This window comes from Perca fluviatilis, chromosome 2 (assembly GCF_010015445.1).
Source record: "Perca fluviatilis chromosome 2, GENO_Pfluv_1.0, whole genome shotgun sequence".
Lineage (NCBI taxonomy): Eukaryota > Metazoa > Chordata > Actinopteri > Perciformes > Percidae > Perca > Perca fluviatilis.
The window spans coordinates 31,403,137-31,419,144 of NC_053113.1; the positions used below are offsets into that span (position 1 = coordinate 31,403,137).

General features: G+C 40.1%; 1 protein-coding gene across 4 annotated transcripts; it reads right to left on the bottom strand.

Annotated features, from left to right (window-relative positions):
- Window positions 1-170: 170 nt before the first annotated feature.
- tmprss4a (transmembrane serine protease 4a) lies at window positions 171-15,603 on the bottom strand. 4 transcript variants are annotated; one of them, XM_039784332.1, is made up of 13 exons: window positions 15,407-15,603; window positions 5,447-5,504; window positions 5,050-5,193; window positions 4,655-4,807; window positions 4,423-4,549; window positions 4,191-4,310; window positions 3,596-3,639; window positions 3,042-3,204; window positions 2,762-2,928; window positions 2,333-2,428; window positions 2,062-2,204; window positions 1,694-1,846; window positions 171-1,385 (listed from the first exon to the last, which is right to left on the bottom strand). In XM_039784332.1, exons 3-13 carry the CDS (start codon window positions 5,159-5,161, stop codon window positions 1,374-1,376), a joined length of 1,290 nt encoding a protein of 429 aa, XP_039640266.1. In that variant the 5' UTR covers window positions 5,162-5,193; window positions 5,447-5,504; window positions 15,407-15,603; the 3' UTR covers window positions 171-1,373. The 4 variants fall into 4 exon arrangements, with proteins under 4 accessions (XP_039640266.1, XP_039640249.1, XP_039640273.1 ...); XM_039784315.1 differs by lacking the exon at window positions 15,407-15,603 and adding an exon at window positions 11,506-11,893; XM_039784339.1 differs by lacking the exon at window positions 15,407-15,603 and adding an exon at window positions 6,491-6,769.
- Between the last annotated feature and the right edge of the window lie 405 nt (window positions 15,604-16,008).

The window sequence follows — 16,008 nt, forward strand, 5'->3', positions numbered from 1 at the left end:
ACAAAGTGTAAGGTCATTGGAAAAGTGGACGAACACACACACACACGTTATTCTTTTTAACCAGAGGGTGTGTGTTTGGGAGGATGACATTGAATGGAACGAGGGATCCATTTTTCCAGCACATAAGCTTGCAAAGAATATCAAGTCAGTTGAATGAAAAAACAATTGTGCCAAGTTTAAGAAAAATGTCTATTATATTTACATTTAAAAATTACAATATAAATAGCAACACAATGTACCATATACAGTCAAATGTTATCACTCACCAAACCTCAAAGAAATGTTAATCCTGTACAACTATTTAATATCCTACCACACGTTAAAAAAATACAGGTAGATTTTACTTTGCTTCAAATGATTAATTTAAAATGAAGAAATGGCAGGGTTTTGCCTGAGTGCATACATTTTTACAAAATTAACCTACTATAATCTCTTGCTACAAATTATAGGAAATTACATTTATATAATTTTAGCTGTAAAGGGACAGACCCACCACTCTACATTCTGGCCATGGTGAGTTTTCTGAAGGCACGCTGGATATCCGATTGCACTTTGAAACCCAGTGTGGTGGCATTATGAACACAACAGTGGTTTGAGTTTTAGTGGTCAGTGCATTAGTAACTCAAATCATCTGCACATACAGTAAGATTATATGCTTCTCACTTAAAGTGCTCATGTAACTCAATATGCGATAGGAAACAAGCACACCATCTGTGCAGTAAAAAAGGTGCATATTCCCTTCAATAGGGACATGCATCAGGTCAACTAAATCAGCATCATAAATGCATTAATCTCCTGGAAGCTTCACACCGACTTCTGCTGTCGCTGCTCTGGCTGTCTGTCAACTTCCTTTACATTGTAGTTTTCTGTATAAACCCTCATAACGCATTGCACACAGTAAATCATGGCACATAATCAAGTACATTATGTCTGACGTCTGCCACTCCGGTAAGGTCCAAAATCTTCACAGTTAAAACGGTTTGTACAGTTATTGCTAACTCCTCACGTCAATACCAAATATTCTATCGTCATCCATTCCAACACAAATCAGACTGGCCAGAGACACATAACATAAATATACTTGTCCCCTGAGACCAGAGCCTGAAATAGCACAAATAACACCTGAAATAAGTAAGAAAGTGTGTGTGTGTGTGTGTGTGTGTGTGTGTGTGTGTGTATGTGTGTGGTGTTTTTGTGTATGGCTGAGTTAAGCAGTTAATTTGTGTTGCTGCTTAGATTGATCTTCAACTTCCCCCTTCTGTCTCCCATCTCCAGTCAACCACGTTGAACCAAAAGCTTTCTTTTAGTTTCACAGAGTGTCCAAGGTAGACTGGACTGAGTCTTGAGGTGGCTGCTCAGCATGATAGAGGACCTCAGGGGTTTTCCTGAAGGGAGGGATGAAGTTAAAATCATCAGGCTGGGCTTTGTATGTATTGCAGTTCTCATTATTTTTTATCTATGACTCCAAGCAGCAATTTTACAGTATATATTTATATTTTGTAAATACTTTTCATTCAGTCAGTTTTAACTTAAGGTCCACTTACTAGCTTTTCAGGAGTTTACTCAGTTTGACAAACCGAGATACAATTGAATTGTGCAAATTCCATCCTCTTACTCTGTGATGCAGTTAAAAGCTACGGAAAAAGCTAGTAAGGAGACCTTACTAACACAGAAACAGTTTTGTATGCTGTACCTCAATGACCGTATAAATCCAGTTTAGCATCTCTTCAACGTTGCAGTAGACACCTGGCCTTCCCTGCCGAGCACAGCCAACGCCCCAGCTCACCACTCCAACCAGATGCCATTGAGAAGAGGTGAAGTACACCAAAGGCCCCCCACTGTCCCCCTGGGAGTCATAACGGCACAACAACATTTATTAACAACTGAATATCCAAATCATTTACCAGTAGAGAATCTCAATACTGGACCATTCTACAAACTTATAAACCACTTATACTGAACTGCATGCAGGCCTACAGTATATAGTATAACTTGAAATATTCTTTTCTCTTTTGCAGTCTTAATCGATTTTGATTATAACAGTAATTGGTGGTTCGTTACCTGGCAGGCATCCACTCCCCCCTGCAGGAAACCAGCACAGATCATCCTTTGGGTTATGATACTACCATACATTGTGGGGCTGGAACACTGCGCCCGGTCTATCAGAGGGACAGAGGCCATCTGAAGTGTAGGAGAAACATTACCTAAAGGCAGAACAAGAATACAAGGTTTGAGTTATGGTGGCCACTTCAGAGAAGTTGTCTTTTCTTGTTTACAATCTGGCAGTTGATGATGATGATGATGATGATGATGTAGTGTGTAGGTTTCTCACCGTTTTCCTTCAGGTATCCCCAGCCAGTCACAGTCATGGAGGCATCGGCAGGAAGGCCAAATGCTTTAGGAGGTAAACAAACCGGCTTGCGGCCCACTAAAAGACAGGGGCAGTGCATTCATTATGAAAATGTTAGCCTTTAGGGTTCTATTATTGGTTTTATTTCAATTATTTGGCAAATTAAAAAAAAGGTACAGTTAATGTGTTGATTCCACTTTAAAATTCCACTGTCTGAATTTGATCTATCGTGAAGAGTTTGCCGTTTCACATATACACCACAAGAGGGCAATATAGTAAAGCCTAATGACTCCTTATTTGCCCTAATCAGAAAATTTTAAATTTAAACTACAGCCTCTATAAATGTCAGTTAGCCAATATAATAAATATACCAAACTGTGTTTTTAAATGAGTATTAAATAAAACTCTAACCTCCCACGGTGATTGGGCTGCAGAGTCTTATCAGTGCAATGTCGTAGTCGTTTCGTGCTGAATTGTAGTTTCCATTCACTATGATCCTGTCCACACAGGAACCTCCCAGTATGCTCATGTATGTCCGGCCTGACACCACACTCCAGCGACTCAGCTCCTTTGTAGTGCTGCAAGGCCCAAAAGAAGAGAGAGAAGGCAAAGTGTAAGCATAGGTTAATGTATTAGATGTTAATCACAAGGGAAATCCTAAAAAAATGGTATATATGGGAACTATACAGACCCAGTAAAGCAGTGGGCGGCAGTGACAACCCAACTCGGTGACACCAGTGAGCCTCCACATGTGTGTTGGCCTTCCTGCTGCAGGCTAACCTGCCAGGGCCAGTCTTCAATGACAGCATCTGTACCCCCGACAATACGGTCCTCACCGTGCACCTTTCCACAGTCTGATGAACAAAGTTATGTTGTTAAGATCATTTTCTTTTACTGTAGTCCATTTCAACTGAACTTTTATTCTATGATGTTTTATCCATTTTGATAATTCTATTTCAACAGTAAAGGTCAGGCTAGAGTTTCATTTCCTCCACAAACTCTTTTTTAGATTTTTTGATTGGTTGTAAAGAATGGAGGAAACTACTCATATGTTGCTAAAACAGAGTTTTGCTGCTTACTGTAGACGTGTATGGGCCTGTAGACGTGTATGGGCCTGTTAGTGTGAAACTAGTCCAACAACCATGTCATCTTCTGCCCACCACCCATTAGCCCACTGTGCCTTGTTAGAAAACTGTAAACAATATCAGTGACAGCAGTTGGTTTTCAAAAAATAAAAAAACTCACCTGAACAGGACAAAGATACCACAGATCCAGAACTGCATACACTGCTGTTGGAGAAAAGGCATTCAAAAGTTACACATGTACAACAAATGGCTACAAAAATAGTCAAACAGAAAAGATACACAGTAAAATGTTGATCTAACTTCACCCCCACGCTGAACCTTGTCTCAGTTTCTCTTCTGCGTTGTTTGAATAAACTACTTGTCTTTTTTAATTCACTTTCATAAGGGACAGAGAGGAAACAAAAACCATGGGATTTTTTTGTCTTTTAGGAATAGAAACCATGAGAAAAGACACGTGTACAAGAGACATGAAGGGGGAGAGCAAAATTTTAAAGCTGTAAGAGAGAATCCAAGTAAAATTTGTTCAAGCAAACACAGATAGGAACAGAAAATAAAGAGGGGGGAGAGAAGTGTATAATGTGCTTTAATCTTTTAAGTCAATAGCAAATGGGAATCAGCTATCTGTCAACAGCTGTGTCTGTCTTGACATAAAAGTAATGATCAAAGCAACAGCACACATTCTGAGTTTTTTTTAGATTACTTAAGGTCTGAGGTTAAAAGTGATTTTTCTATTTCATGAGAGATGTCTTCCTCACCGGTCAATGGTAGCCTGATGTATGGGTGTGTTCGTAGTCCCAGGCCTGATAGCTGTGAATGGCCCAGTTTTTAGGAAAGACGTCAGGGTGTCCACTGGAACACTGGTGTTACGAGGTTTACTGTTAAGACAGAAGGGGCAATGTAAGACTTGATTTCAGGTCAAATAACAGTCATAAAATCAACACAATCAATGCAATGGATGTTATCTCATTTATTCATGTGTAAACTCACTATGTGTAGCCCAGTTGTTTACAAGCGGTCTGTGTGTGCTGCTCAGTCCAATCGTCGCTACACACACTCCGCCAACCTGGGCCAGTGCTGTACACCTGCAGGACCAGCTGCTCTGTTATGAGACGCACTGGAGGGAGGAATGGCACACAGGTAAATAAGGAGTCATTTCTTTTTTAAGCTTTGTTTTTGTGCCTGTGACGAAAAAGCGAAATAATCGGGTGTCTTGTTTTACCTGGAAAGGTAGTGTTGTCCGTAAATCTTGACAGACATGTCATTTCATCCTCTCCTCCAGCACAGTCATCTTTCCCGTCACAGGCTTTTTCTATGGGGATGAACTTTACTGAACGCTTGCAGAAGAAATATTTGCTTTCAATCAGCACCTTAACTGGAGGGGGGAAAAAAAAGAGTGGTGCATTGGAAGAGGAGGGCAGAAAACAGGTTAGGATAGCATTTTGCTTGGACGATTTGAAATAGAGTGAATGACACTGAATCCTGTCATGAATTTTACACCTTTGCAAAACATGTTTCTCTAGTATCCAAGCTGATGGACATGAAAGAGGGTCCTGTTGAGCATGCCATCCTGTGGTGTTTGTGTGTGTGTTGTTAGGGGTAAGGATTGTGACTTACTGAAGTATCCTGCAGTGACCAGTATGCCCAGTAAAACCACAACTGTTAGGACAGTCAGCAACACTCTCTTCCTCTTAGACGCCTTGTCTTTCGGAGTCTTTGGAGCCGTCATGGGCCTTCTGTGGAGGCCTGGCCGTGGAACCACTGGGAAGAAAAAAAAAGGCACCGCAATGAAGAGAGACACACAAGGGAGGCAATAATAGAAACTATGAGATGAGAGAACAGAAATCCCAAATGAGAGAAAAGCAGAACCAAAAATGAGTAAAGGGTGGGGGTGGGGGGGAATACTATGCACCCAATGTGCTGCAAGTTCTCAGTCCAACACTACAGTTTCCAAGTATTTAACAAGTTATTCATAAAGCAACATAGATTAACACGAAACCAAATGACAGCTTACCTTCCTGCCTGGAATTCAATGGTCTAGTGCTTTCCTCAAGAGGCACCTGGGCGTTCGTCTGAGGAAAGAATAACAAGCATAAGACAAGGTAGGCGTCAAAACAGCGTGCATTGTGCCACTACTTGTCGCGTTACACCCATGTGCCTTTTTGCATAATAGCTCCATATGCTGCAGGCAGTTCCCATAGACTTGTATCGGACAGACTCCTCCACCCCACCATAAAAGGATAGACAATGATGTACATTATCGTGGGGTATAGTGTGGCAAGGTATATTGGGACCTGGTACGTCTTCCATTCAAATGCTGTAGGCTATGCTGTGGAGACAGAACACATTGTAATGTTCAAGGGCGATTTAGTGAGAGGGGTGGTTCCCTTCTTCAACCACAGGGAGCCAGGATAAACCCCATGTTAGTTACTCAAGTATCCTCCAGGAAGATATCCGCTGTATCCCAATTGCATAATTGCATACAGTACGTTGTACAGTGTGTGTAGGAAAAATTAAAACATTTTGAAAGTTATGTCCCAATACAGGTAGGGTCAGGATCCTTTCAAATCTGTGGTTCCTATCCATTTTAGTTTTTGACCCTTAAAAAACGAGTAGCTACACATTTGTGAGCATTTCAGCTTGATTTTTTTTTTTTTCTCAAATTAGTTTCACTTGAAAAATGAAAATGGGTCCTGAAAGGTAAAATTATTTAATATTTAACAAGAAAAAACTGTAAAGACAGCACGCCACTCTGAATTGTAACTCATCATCTATCGTCAGTCACCAATTACAAACACATGGAAAATTCATTCATAAAGGTGGGCTTGGAGATATAGCTAAACATTTATCTGCAATCTCTTTTTTTTTTTTTTTTTTAAGTTTGAACCAAACTTTGTGCTTATTCATTGATTACTTTTTCAGTAACGTTAACATTAAGCGTTATAGGGATTACCATTTAAATTTCGGTAGTTACTAGCTAGCTAGGCTAATTCCAGCAACATTAAAGCTCCGTCACAATTTGGGAGTCGACCGTAGGGACCAGCTTGTTCGCTCCTACCCATATGCTCCTACCGGGAGTTCGATGATCAATTTGGTCTCTTCAGTGGAGCAACAGGTCCGGTGGGGCTCGGTGATCTGCTCTACCAAAATCGGAAAGATGCGACTCCCGGTAGCTAGCTAATTGTTTTATTTAAATGTTACCTTGTTAGTATGCTTGCCTAACCACTGGCAACTCTAATCACACTCAGCGGTGGAGGGTGTGTGAACATCGCGGCTTCATAGGTTCTTTTAATAGCAGCCATTTTTATACGTCATTCCGTGCGTTCATGGGCATCGGAAAAACATTTTTCCCAGTGAAAACGTCATCATTCACGTCGATTCATGTGGGAATCAGAGGTGGGAAACTGGGGCTAGATTTTGCCTGTCTATGGATTTTGCCAGAGTGATAGAGCTGATAGAGATGGCTCTGAACAGAGTTTCCCAGTTGGGGACGCGCTGTTGACAATTGACGTACAGAAACATATGGCCGACGATCGATGTGCTGTTTGTATTCTCGCATAAGAAAACAGCAGCAAATCTTTGTTATTGTGGCCTCCATGTTTTCACACACCAGAGGCCTGTACTACGAAGCAAGATCAACATGGCCTGGATTTCTTTCAGTAATCCGGCTTCACCTAACCTAACAACCGCGGTCCCGCATAACCTGTACTACGACGCTGGTTATCAACTAGTTCAGTCAACTCAGGGTTTCCCAATCCAGCGGCGCGCGCGCGTTCACATAAAAGAGGCAAGGTTTGCGCTCCACGACCAATCGCAAACATCTACCAGAGCCGCATATTTTAAACAAGAAGAGCAAACTATAATTCTACATAAATATGAAGAACACAGACACGGTTTTACAGGCATAACGCAATACAGTCGCTGCTTCCTAAAACAGGAAGGAAAGCTGGCAAAAAAAAAAAACAATAGCCGACGCTGAAGATGTTTAAATCACAACGCTTATTAATATCACTTCCTCATCAGTCAGGACCAAGATCTGACCATAATTACACTTGTGCTTTCCATAAAGTGTCGTTGCTTTAGCCTATAATTTCAGTTGCAACCCTGTTAATTCCCTCCCATTAATATATATATATATATATATATATATATATATATATATATATTTCATACAAATACCAATCAGGGAATGTTAACAGGTTGTCGATCTCTAAATGTTTTAACTTTTATGAGCGCACTCTCTCTCTCTCTCTCTCTCTCTCTCTCTCTCTCTCTCTCTCTCTCTCTCTCTCTCTCTCTGCACCGAGCTCCGCCTGGTCTTCTAAGAACGGTGACGCCGTTATCAATCGACCTATTGATTGGTCAGTAGGTGGTGCTTTAACACCGGTTGATCTCTGATCTCCAACTTAACCTGCTCCCGACCAGGTTAGGTGTTCAGCATGAGTTACCACGGCGATTGAACCCGATAACAACTAATCCACCTTCGTAGTACAGAAAATCCTGGGTTGAACCTGAAGTTAGCTCGTTAACGCCAAATCCTGCTTCGTAGTACAGGCCTCTGATGCTCTAGGCTACGCCCAACAGTTAGTGGCAGTCATGCAACAAGTTGTTATGCCAAACGCAACAGTAGAAGAACACGCATCCCGACCATAGTTGGTGAAGCACATGAACGCTGGCAGTCAGAAAAACGTATACTGTCTATGAGAAAAACAACGTCATCAGGGGGCGGTCAGGCACCTAAATTAGTAATTTAGGTGCCTCTGCATCTCCATGGTAACGTATTCTCTACAGGTCCCGACCAGGCTAACAGCCAGGATTTATTAATCCTGGAGCCTTTTCTGTTCACTCAGCAGTGCTTTTAACCTATTGTTAACAGCCTGCATTAAAATACAACATTAAAGCCTAACTCTCGCCAAAATGCAACCTAGGGTCTTTTTGTGAATGTACCCGAGTCAAACTTTCGTTTAAAAGCATATTTAGGACGGAATCACCACTTTTAAGATTTACCGTATTTTCGTTTTTCGGTCAAATCAACTTTGGTGCAAGAGGTTTTAAAAAGCTCATCTCTGTGAAAATGATTGTCACATCCACAATCAACTCTTGTCAGTCAAATGCAAGGAAAAAGAAACGTGTATAGACTCAAGAGAGAGGGGCAAAGAATGTTGTTGGGCAGGTTTTTTTCTTGGGGAGGAGCTTACTTTATCCTGCTGTGAATCAGCTGTTCTGGCCAAGACTGTTTGGCTGAGAAACTCCCTGAGAGACTCTTAAGATAGTATTTCAAAAGGTTACACCCAACTTAAAGCATAAAAGCTGCATACGTCAAAGACCTAGACACTTATTCTTATTGTGGCATCAGATCTCTCTCAAATTTTTCTTTACATTGAAACGAGGATAGTTTTACTTGTGTACATTAATCACTGCAGCACTTTGGTATGTAACACAATATTTCTCCTCACTTAGCCTATAGTATTTTGTTTCATATATTTAGTTTATAGCCATACACTTTTAACTCTATGTAACCGGATGAGATATCCTCTCTTCTCAAAAGATTGAAGCTTGACCCTTTATTTTAAGTGCAGAGTTTTGGCGTCACATTGATTCCATACAGTAAAGTGTATGGAGCCTAAAAACTTTGTTGAAAAACCTGCATAATAGAGATCGCTTTATGTAAACTAATAATTTGATTTTAACAAATGCCGAATAATGCACACCCTTAAAAGTATCACTGATACCAGAAATATCAGTGGAAAAAATCAGTAGGAGTAACCAGGCCATCATCCCCTGATGGAATACAGTAGGAGTTGAATAAGTAAGAGCTAAAAAAAGGTGAGATGAATGACACAGCACAAAAAAGTGGGATGTCCACCTACCTGGGAAACCAGAAATATGGCTAAAGAAAGTCCTGTTGTTAGGAGTGGACAGACGTGTACCTAAAAATACAGGTTCTGTTTCGTCATACCATTATGGCATGGAATGATAGTGCCTTCTGGCAAACATAAATGTCATCATTTGTACCATGACTAATAAACCATTTTATGAGCCAGAGCAATATTTCAAAACAATCAGATTGCCAAGCATTACCATATTTGATGTCTTACTTAGTCAGTAACAGGTAATGTGTTGAAGGGGGAGGCAGTTTATTTTTGGCATTATAATAATCTTACAGCATATTGTAATTCAATACAAATTAAACTTTTCAATAAAGTGTTATTGAAAAATTGAGAAAACTAGACGAGAGAGAGAGAGAGAGAGAGAGAGAGAGAGAGAGAGAGAAAAAAAAAAAAAAAAAAAAAAAAAAAAAAAAAAAATTAACTTAATGGTTAAGAATGATTTTATTTTAAGTATGACTATCAGTGAATTATATATAATATGATGATTATAGAAAAGTGCTGAATTACTGATATGGGCCCTATAGCCACAGCCGAGCGTAGCGGTCACGCGTTATAACAGTTCTTCTGGCACGTTTAGAAAACCTTGCCGCTGCGACACCGTCAGGGAAACTGAACTTTCTTTGCTGTATTTCTCACTGACAGGTCTGATGAGTGGTGGAGCCGGCACAAGTATATGCCAAAGTAGTTTAGGGGCGTTTCTACACGTCCATTTAATTGCGAATATCGCGAGTGAAAATGAGGCTTGTTTGTGCGCGCTCAGCTCCACAATGATCATGATAAAACAGAACCAGGCATATGTGTGGCTTTACAAATGTGATGAAAATAATGCATATGCACATTTCTGTATTTGTCTCAACAAAAGATACTAAACCAGTTCGAAGGGAAAGAAACTGCGAAATCAGCTGTAGTAGTGTGGATGGGGCATCAAGGCCAATGTGGCTGCAGGGCTTCTTTTTCTTTTTTTTAGTGCCATAAGGCCAAACTGATGAGGCACGATGGCCATGCCCTGGCTTTCGCTGTTTTTATTTTTTCATTCTGCCGTTTCGTTTGCATTTTACCCACTGCAGCTTTAACTTAGCAACAGTGGGAACTGCTCCAGCGAAAAAGAATAACTGGGTCAGCCCTAACAGATAAAAGCCTTGACATGGTAAACCTTTTGTTCCCCTTGCTGCTTCTCAGCTTTGTTGGATTATGTTCCTCTAAACTGAAACGTTCTTTTGTGAGCTTTTAAGAAACTATGCAATGTGACATGTTCAACGAGCTTTAATCAAAGGCAGAGATCTAGACCAATACAGTCCCCACATATTTAGAGGCCCAATAAAGCACATGTACATTTATATGGTGCACAGTTAGTGTTGAGTAGGTTGCACTCATTTACACACAAGCAGGTCCACACACATACTGTATGCTCATTCATATAATAAAGGGGGTGGCACAAATACATTTTGAAGTTTGACCTACAGGTAAAATAAACCGCAAAACTGCACGAATAAATAAAATGAGTATCAGCTGGATCAATATGAACCTAATATGTCCTTAACTGAACCAGAAGCTGCCACTGACCACATGTGTGATAAGATACCTTATACTTTGTACCTGTTGCCATAAAATATCTTCATCAGTAAGGACAACCTCCTTTTGAACCCAGCTTGCTACCTCTGCACACAGCACTTTATATCTACTTATTTAACCTTGATCAGTCCTCACTATCAAGTCCTTAATGCTCATTTTAATGTAGCTTCTATTATGTATTTTATGTAAATCTGTTTAATGTGTCCTGTCTGGATGTGACATGTGTTTTAATATACCCTTTTTTTCATAGCATACTTTGCACATGCAAACCAAAGACAAATGTATGCCTTCTTGCCTGCAAAGAAGATGACAAAGTATTTTCTATTCATATTAAAGCACAAGGCAAAATATGCTTAACATATCAACTACAGCCAACTGTATGTGCTCCCATTTAGTGGCAAACCATTGCTGCCATTATGAGCCAGTACACTACAGAAACCGGTTGAGCACAAGTAAGCAAACACGGAATACTTTCAGTTTGTACCACAGTATCTATCGTTACCAGGATGTAGTGATGATAATATTCAAATGGCCCCTCCAATGCAAACCAGTGACCTGACTTGTCATCTTTGCAATGAATATGTTGATTCTTCTTTTTAGTTGCACTCACCCACATGATGTAGTTGTCTTTTTTTGGTAAGGCCCAGACACACCTCATCCAACACGGAGCACAGAGTAAACACTGCTCTCCCTCCCTGGAGGTGGGATCTACTGACTGTCCCCTGGATGTCCTTGGTCCTCTTCCTCTCACCCTCCTGCTCCACTGGATTTAACTACAAAACCTGGTTTGATTCGGTCTCTCTCTCTCTTTCTCTCTCGCTCTCCCCTATTCTACAGCAGTGTAACTGAATCCGGCTTGAAGGGTGCCTGACTTGCCTCTTTGAGACCCAAGGCAGTAATAAAGAATGGCGGTGTGTAGCGTTGTTTCGATGCTCCACAGATTCAGAGAGAGCTGCTTTAAAATGACCAAGCCCTGTTGACAAAACAGAACTAAACTATTCCAGGTAACCTGAAACTTTAACCCTCCTATCTCTCTCTCACTGTTCCTCCTCCTAGACCTCCTCCCACTCCGAACGTTTAAGCCCTCTGGACATAAAGCACATCATCTCTTTTTTGCCCCCTTTTGTGTCCTTTACTCCTTGGCTTCCCTCCAGTGTAGGGTTGCACGATATTGACAACATGATATTGTGATATCGATATTAATTTCTATATTTTTAAACATATGTAAAATTACAAAAGTTATGGGAAAATGCATCAAAATAGATTCATAACCAATACAACACAAGGTTTATTTCAACTGACTGTCATATTGGACTGGTACAACATGAATAAATAAATAACGACCATGTCTACAGAACAGGACATGTTTTACTGGTTGTACAGTATAAAATAAATAAAGAGAAAGGACACAATTTGTCTTTCGCTTCTCTGATTCGTTCCGTTTTGTTGTCTCTATCTATTTCTTAATTTACACTGTCACTATGTTGAAATATGCACACACATGGTGCGCTACATAGGATTTGTGAGGTAGTGGACCCGTGCGCTGACGTGTCGATATATCATGCACCCCTACTCCAGTGTCTAGTTGCCTCTCAAATATTACGGACCCAAACATACACCCACACAGCCATGCACCTGCACAAATACAAATACATGCAGAAACAATGACGTGGCATAGTGCCTCACATATGCAAACACACACACACACACACACACACACACACACACACACACACACACACACACACACACACACACACACACACACACACACACACACACAAACCCAGACACAACATGAAGTCAACAGTGGTGTGGTGCCCTGAGGCTGAGGTGTGTATCTATCACACCTCTGTATTGTTTTGACAGTCTAATGAGAAGTCAGTTGGTATCAGTCAGGACCAAGAGTTCCTGACATCAAATTGTGACTCATGCCACATCTCATGAACATAATAGGAATATGACAAATACGCTTAATGACCTACAAGAGCCATGCTCATGGCTGGGAGGCAGTACATAGGCACAGTGGTGTCAGGATGCAAACATGCATTAAGTGAAAATGCTGACATGCTAATGTTTAGCAGGTATAATGTTTACCATGTTTGCCATCTTAGTTTAGTGTGTGAGTGCACGCTAACATTTTCTAATTAGGACTTAACACAAAGTTAGCTGAGGGGATCACCAGAGTTACTACAATCTTTCTGAGGAGAACATGAATGTCTGTACTTAATTTTATTGCAATCCATCCAAAAGCTGTTGAGACATTTCACTAAATAAAACTCAAATGTCAAGTTCATGGTGGAGCTAGAAGAAGTCAGCGGATCACTAACGTCATTAGCGTTCATCCTCTGGGAGCCATGAATGAAAATTGAATGGCAATCCATCAATAGTTGATGAGATATTATATTTGTCTGGTCACAGTAAAATGTGCAAGAATGCTGCAAGGTCATGGATGTCACTGACTCTGATACTCAAACTGAGACTTTTCACATCAGTGATTGGATAGTGGGCAAAGGTGAACAGTCCTGAACGTTTCAACCCAAAAATACAGCAGCAAATTTCTGTCCTATGTGACTGAGGTGTTAAATTACTTTCTAAAGATGCAGTCAACGACCACTCTGGTCACTAGGTCAGTGCTTCTAAAAATGAAGCCACTGTGAATGTTATGGGACACCGGGCATAGACAACTAAGGGGGGAAACAGCTTGATTGGGAGTGTGAGAAAAAAAGACTGAGGTTGGCTGAAGAGAAGGAGCCATTGTTAGAAACAGCAGCTGAGTGTGTTGCTTGACCTGCACTATTAAATGCAGTGAACCTTAAAGCTGACTCCCAACCTTTCCTCACTCATGAAGCTTGGTCTATGGAGTCAGCAATTGTCTCAGAGTATACAGCATATGCGGAAATAGATAGGTGGATAGATGTAAAAATGCAGGTACGTAATAGATGCACAGATTGAGATTTCTGAGGGGATCAATTTGAAGCTAATGACCTGTGAACGTTCTTCACACAAGGTCTTTTTCAGTCAACAACCTCGGTTAACCTTGTTGATATTTAGGTTGCCATAAAGTTGCTAAGACATTTAGAGGCTCCACCCTGGTATTACATCTGGGGCATGGCCTTCTTTTGTGTGTTTGCCTGACTTAGCCTATTCAATTTCAAAAGTGTCATTTTAACACCAGTTGATGAGGCGCCAAACATTTTTTGCATACATACCGTATGTACAATAAATGGCCCACTTTTCATTCCCTCTAATATGGCACATTTCACACAGTTTAAACTGTAAATCACATGAATAATGTGCAGTCACAGCGTTTATCCTGTCTGACAGTCCGACATGGTTGAACAATGGCTGACAAGATGTTTGCACACGCTGTAAAAGAAAAGATGTGAGCAATTCAGAGATCTTATCATCTTTTATTCTTTAGGTTTGATTATAGGCTTTAATTGTCCTACTGAGTCAAGCTGATTCATTTAGTTCATAATGCCATTAGCTCTCACAGCAAGACAGCCAAACACACAGTCCATATTAGCCTGATCAAATTCTTTTGTTCATTTCTTTGTCAATGAAACCATCTGTTGATGCTAAAATCTGTTTTTTTTTTGGTTCCAGGCCTTTCATTGTCTTTTTTTCTTTTCAAACTGGGTGCACGTAAAGCTTAAGGACTATTTAGTTATAGACTGCTGGGTTACATATTAACAGACCCATCTCGTGCTATTGCCATGATTTTTGATAAGAGAACTGGAGCTAAAGCCATTCCATTGTATTACTTATTCTCCAACAACATCTTTGGAAAGTGTTGAAACAAATTTATTTCTCATTGACTTGCAAACAATGCAGCAACAAATTCAAATTCTTTACAAACGTCTCAGAAACCTAAGCGGGGATCTTTTAAAAACATTTTGTTAAAGCACTTAATTTGATTAAAAGACCAACTTTGAGCAATGCAAAAGCATCATAAACAGAAAACAACGGTAATCGAATTAGAATACAAATATGATCTCTTACTAGCATAACAGGTTAAAGTTTATTTTAATTTAACATAGACATCATTTTAAATCATCAAAGCATGCTTTTTTATTCTACTCAAGAACTTAAGAGGTGGTTGACAGATCATATATTTTTAATACATTTCATGACCACAAGGCACCCATTTGAAATCTGGATCTTTGCTTTAAAGCATTATGCATCTTTATCAGACATGCTGATAAGGATGGTTTACTAACGTTTAATAGGACACTTGTTTAGAGATGGATGACCAAAGTTCTCTTATGAGTTGGCTGAATTTTTAAAACACCACCACATATATAAAAATCATCTACTACTCATACTCCTTAACATTCGTTCTTTAATTCTCCTACACAATGATTTTGTTGCTTGAGAAATGCGATACAAACACATTAGTTTTAAAGGTGCAATGATGGTTAGGGTTTGAAAAAAAAAGCAGAAGTAATAAAAAACATCGCAATTACACACAAAGACATCACCCCCCACACCACCGTACTCTTCCTCACCTGTAAAGCAGCTGTCAGCTCTGTGACTCCTTGTCAGCTAAACATCTGAAGGTTGGTGAGCAAACTTGAGAAAAGTATTCCTGATGTTTGAAAATGCTGCATTCTCTGAGGAGTTTCTCGACCAACCTTTTATTGTTTTCAACAAGGAACACCCTTCTGAGTTCTTCCTACATCCCACCTCTCTGCCCTCCACTTCCACGGCAAACAATTCTCTTTCTATCTCTCTCTCTCTCGCTCTTTTATCTCTCTTGCTCTTTCTCTCTCTCGCTCTCTATCTCTATCCCTCGCAGACACACACCACCTCAATTTACCATCAAAGGCATTACACCATCTTCCCATCAGTCAAGGCACCCAAACCCTCCTTTGTCCAAACCGGTGTGAATTTTGTGTAATTTGATATGAAGCCTAATAAGTGTTAGGGGAAGTGAAGCTTAAAGAAATTGGTTAATAATTAACACTTTCACATTTCATGTTTCCTGGACTCTAAAGAATGTATGTTGTCCAAGTTTTGCATGTTTTAAACAAAACTGGCTGGGTTTTTAGAAAGAAATGGAATTTGGAAAATAATAATGACATTTCCTGCATATAGTACAAAAGAAAGA

What these genes read in the sequence shown, in the direction of transcription:
- tmprss4a (XM_039784315.1), bottom strand. Translation starts at nt 11,553, where the DNA reads ATGAGGTGTGTCTGGGCCTTACCAAAAAAAGACAACTACATCATGTGG. An exon ending in GGACAACACTACCTTTCCAG is followed by an intron (nt 4,550 to 4,654) that starts GTAAAACAAGAC and finishes TCCTCCCTCCAG; the next exon opens with TGCGTCTCATAACAGAGCAG. An exon ending in GGGATACCTGAAGGAAAACG is followed by an intron (nt 2,205 to 2,332) that starts GTGAGAAACCTA and finishes TTCTGCCTTTAG; the next exon opens with GTAATGTTTCTCCTACACTT.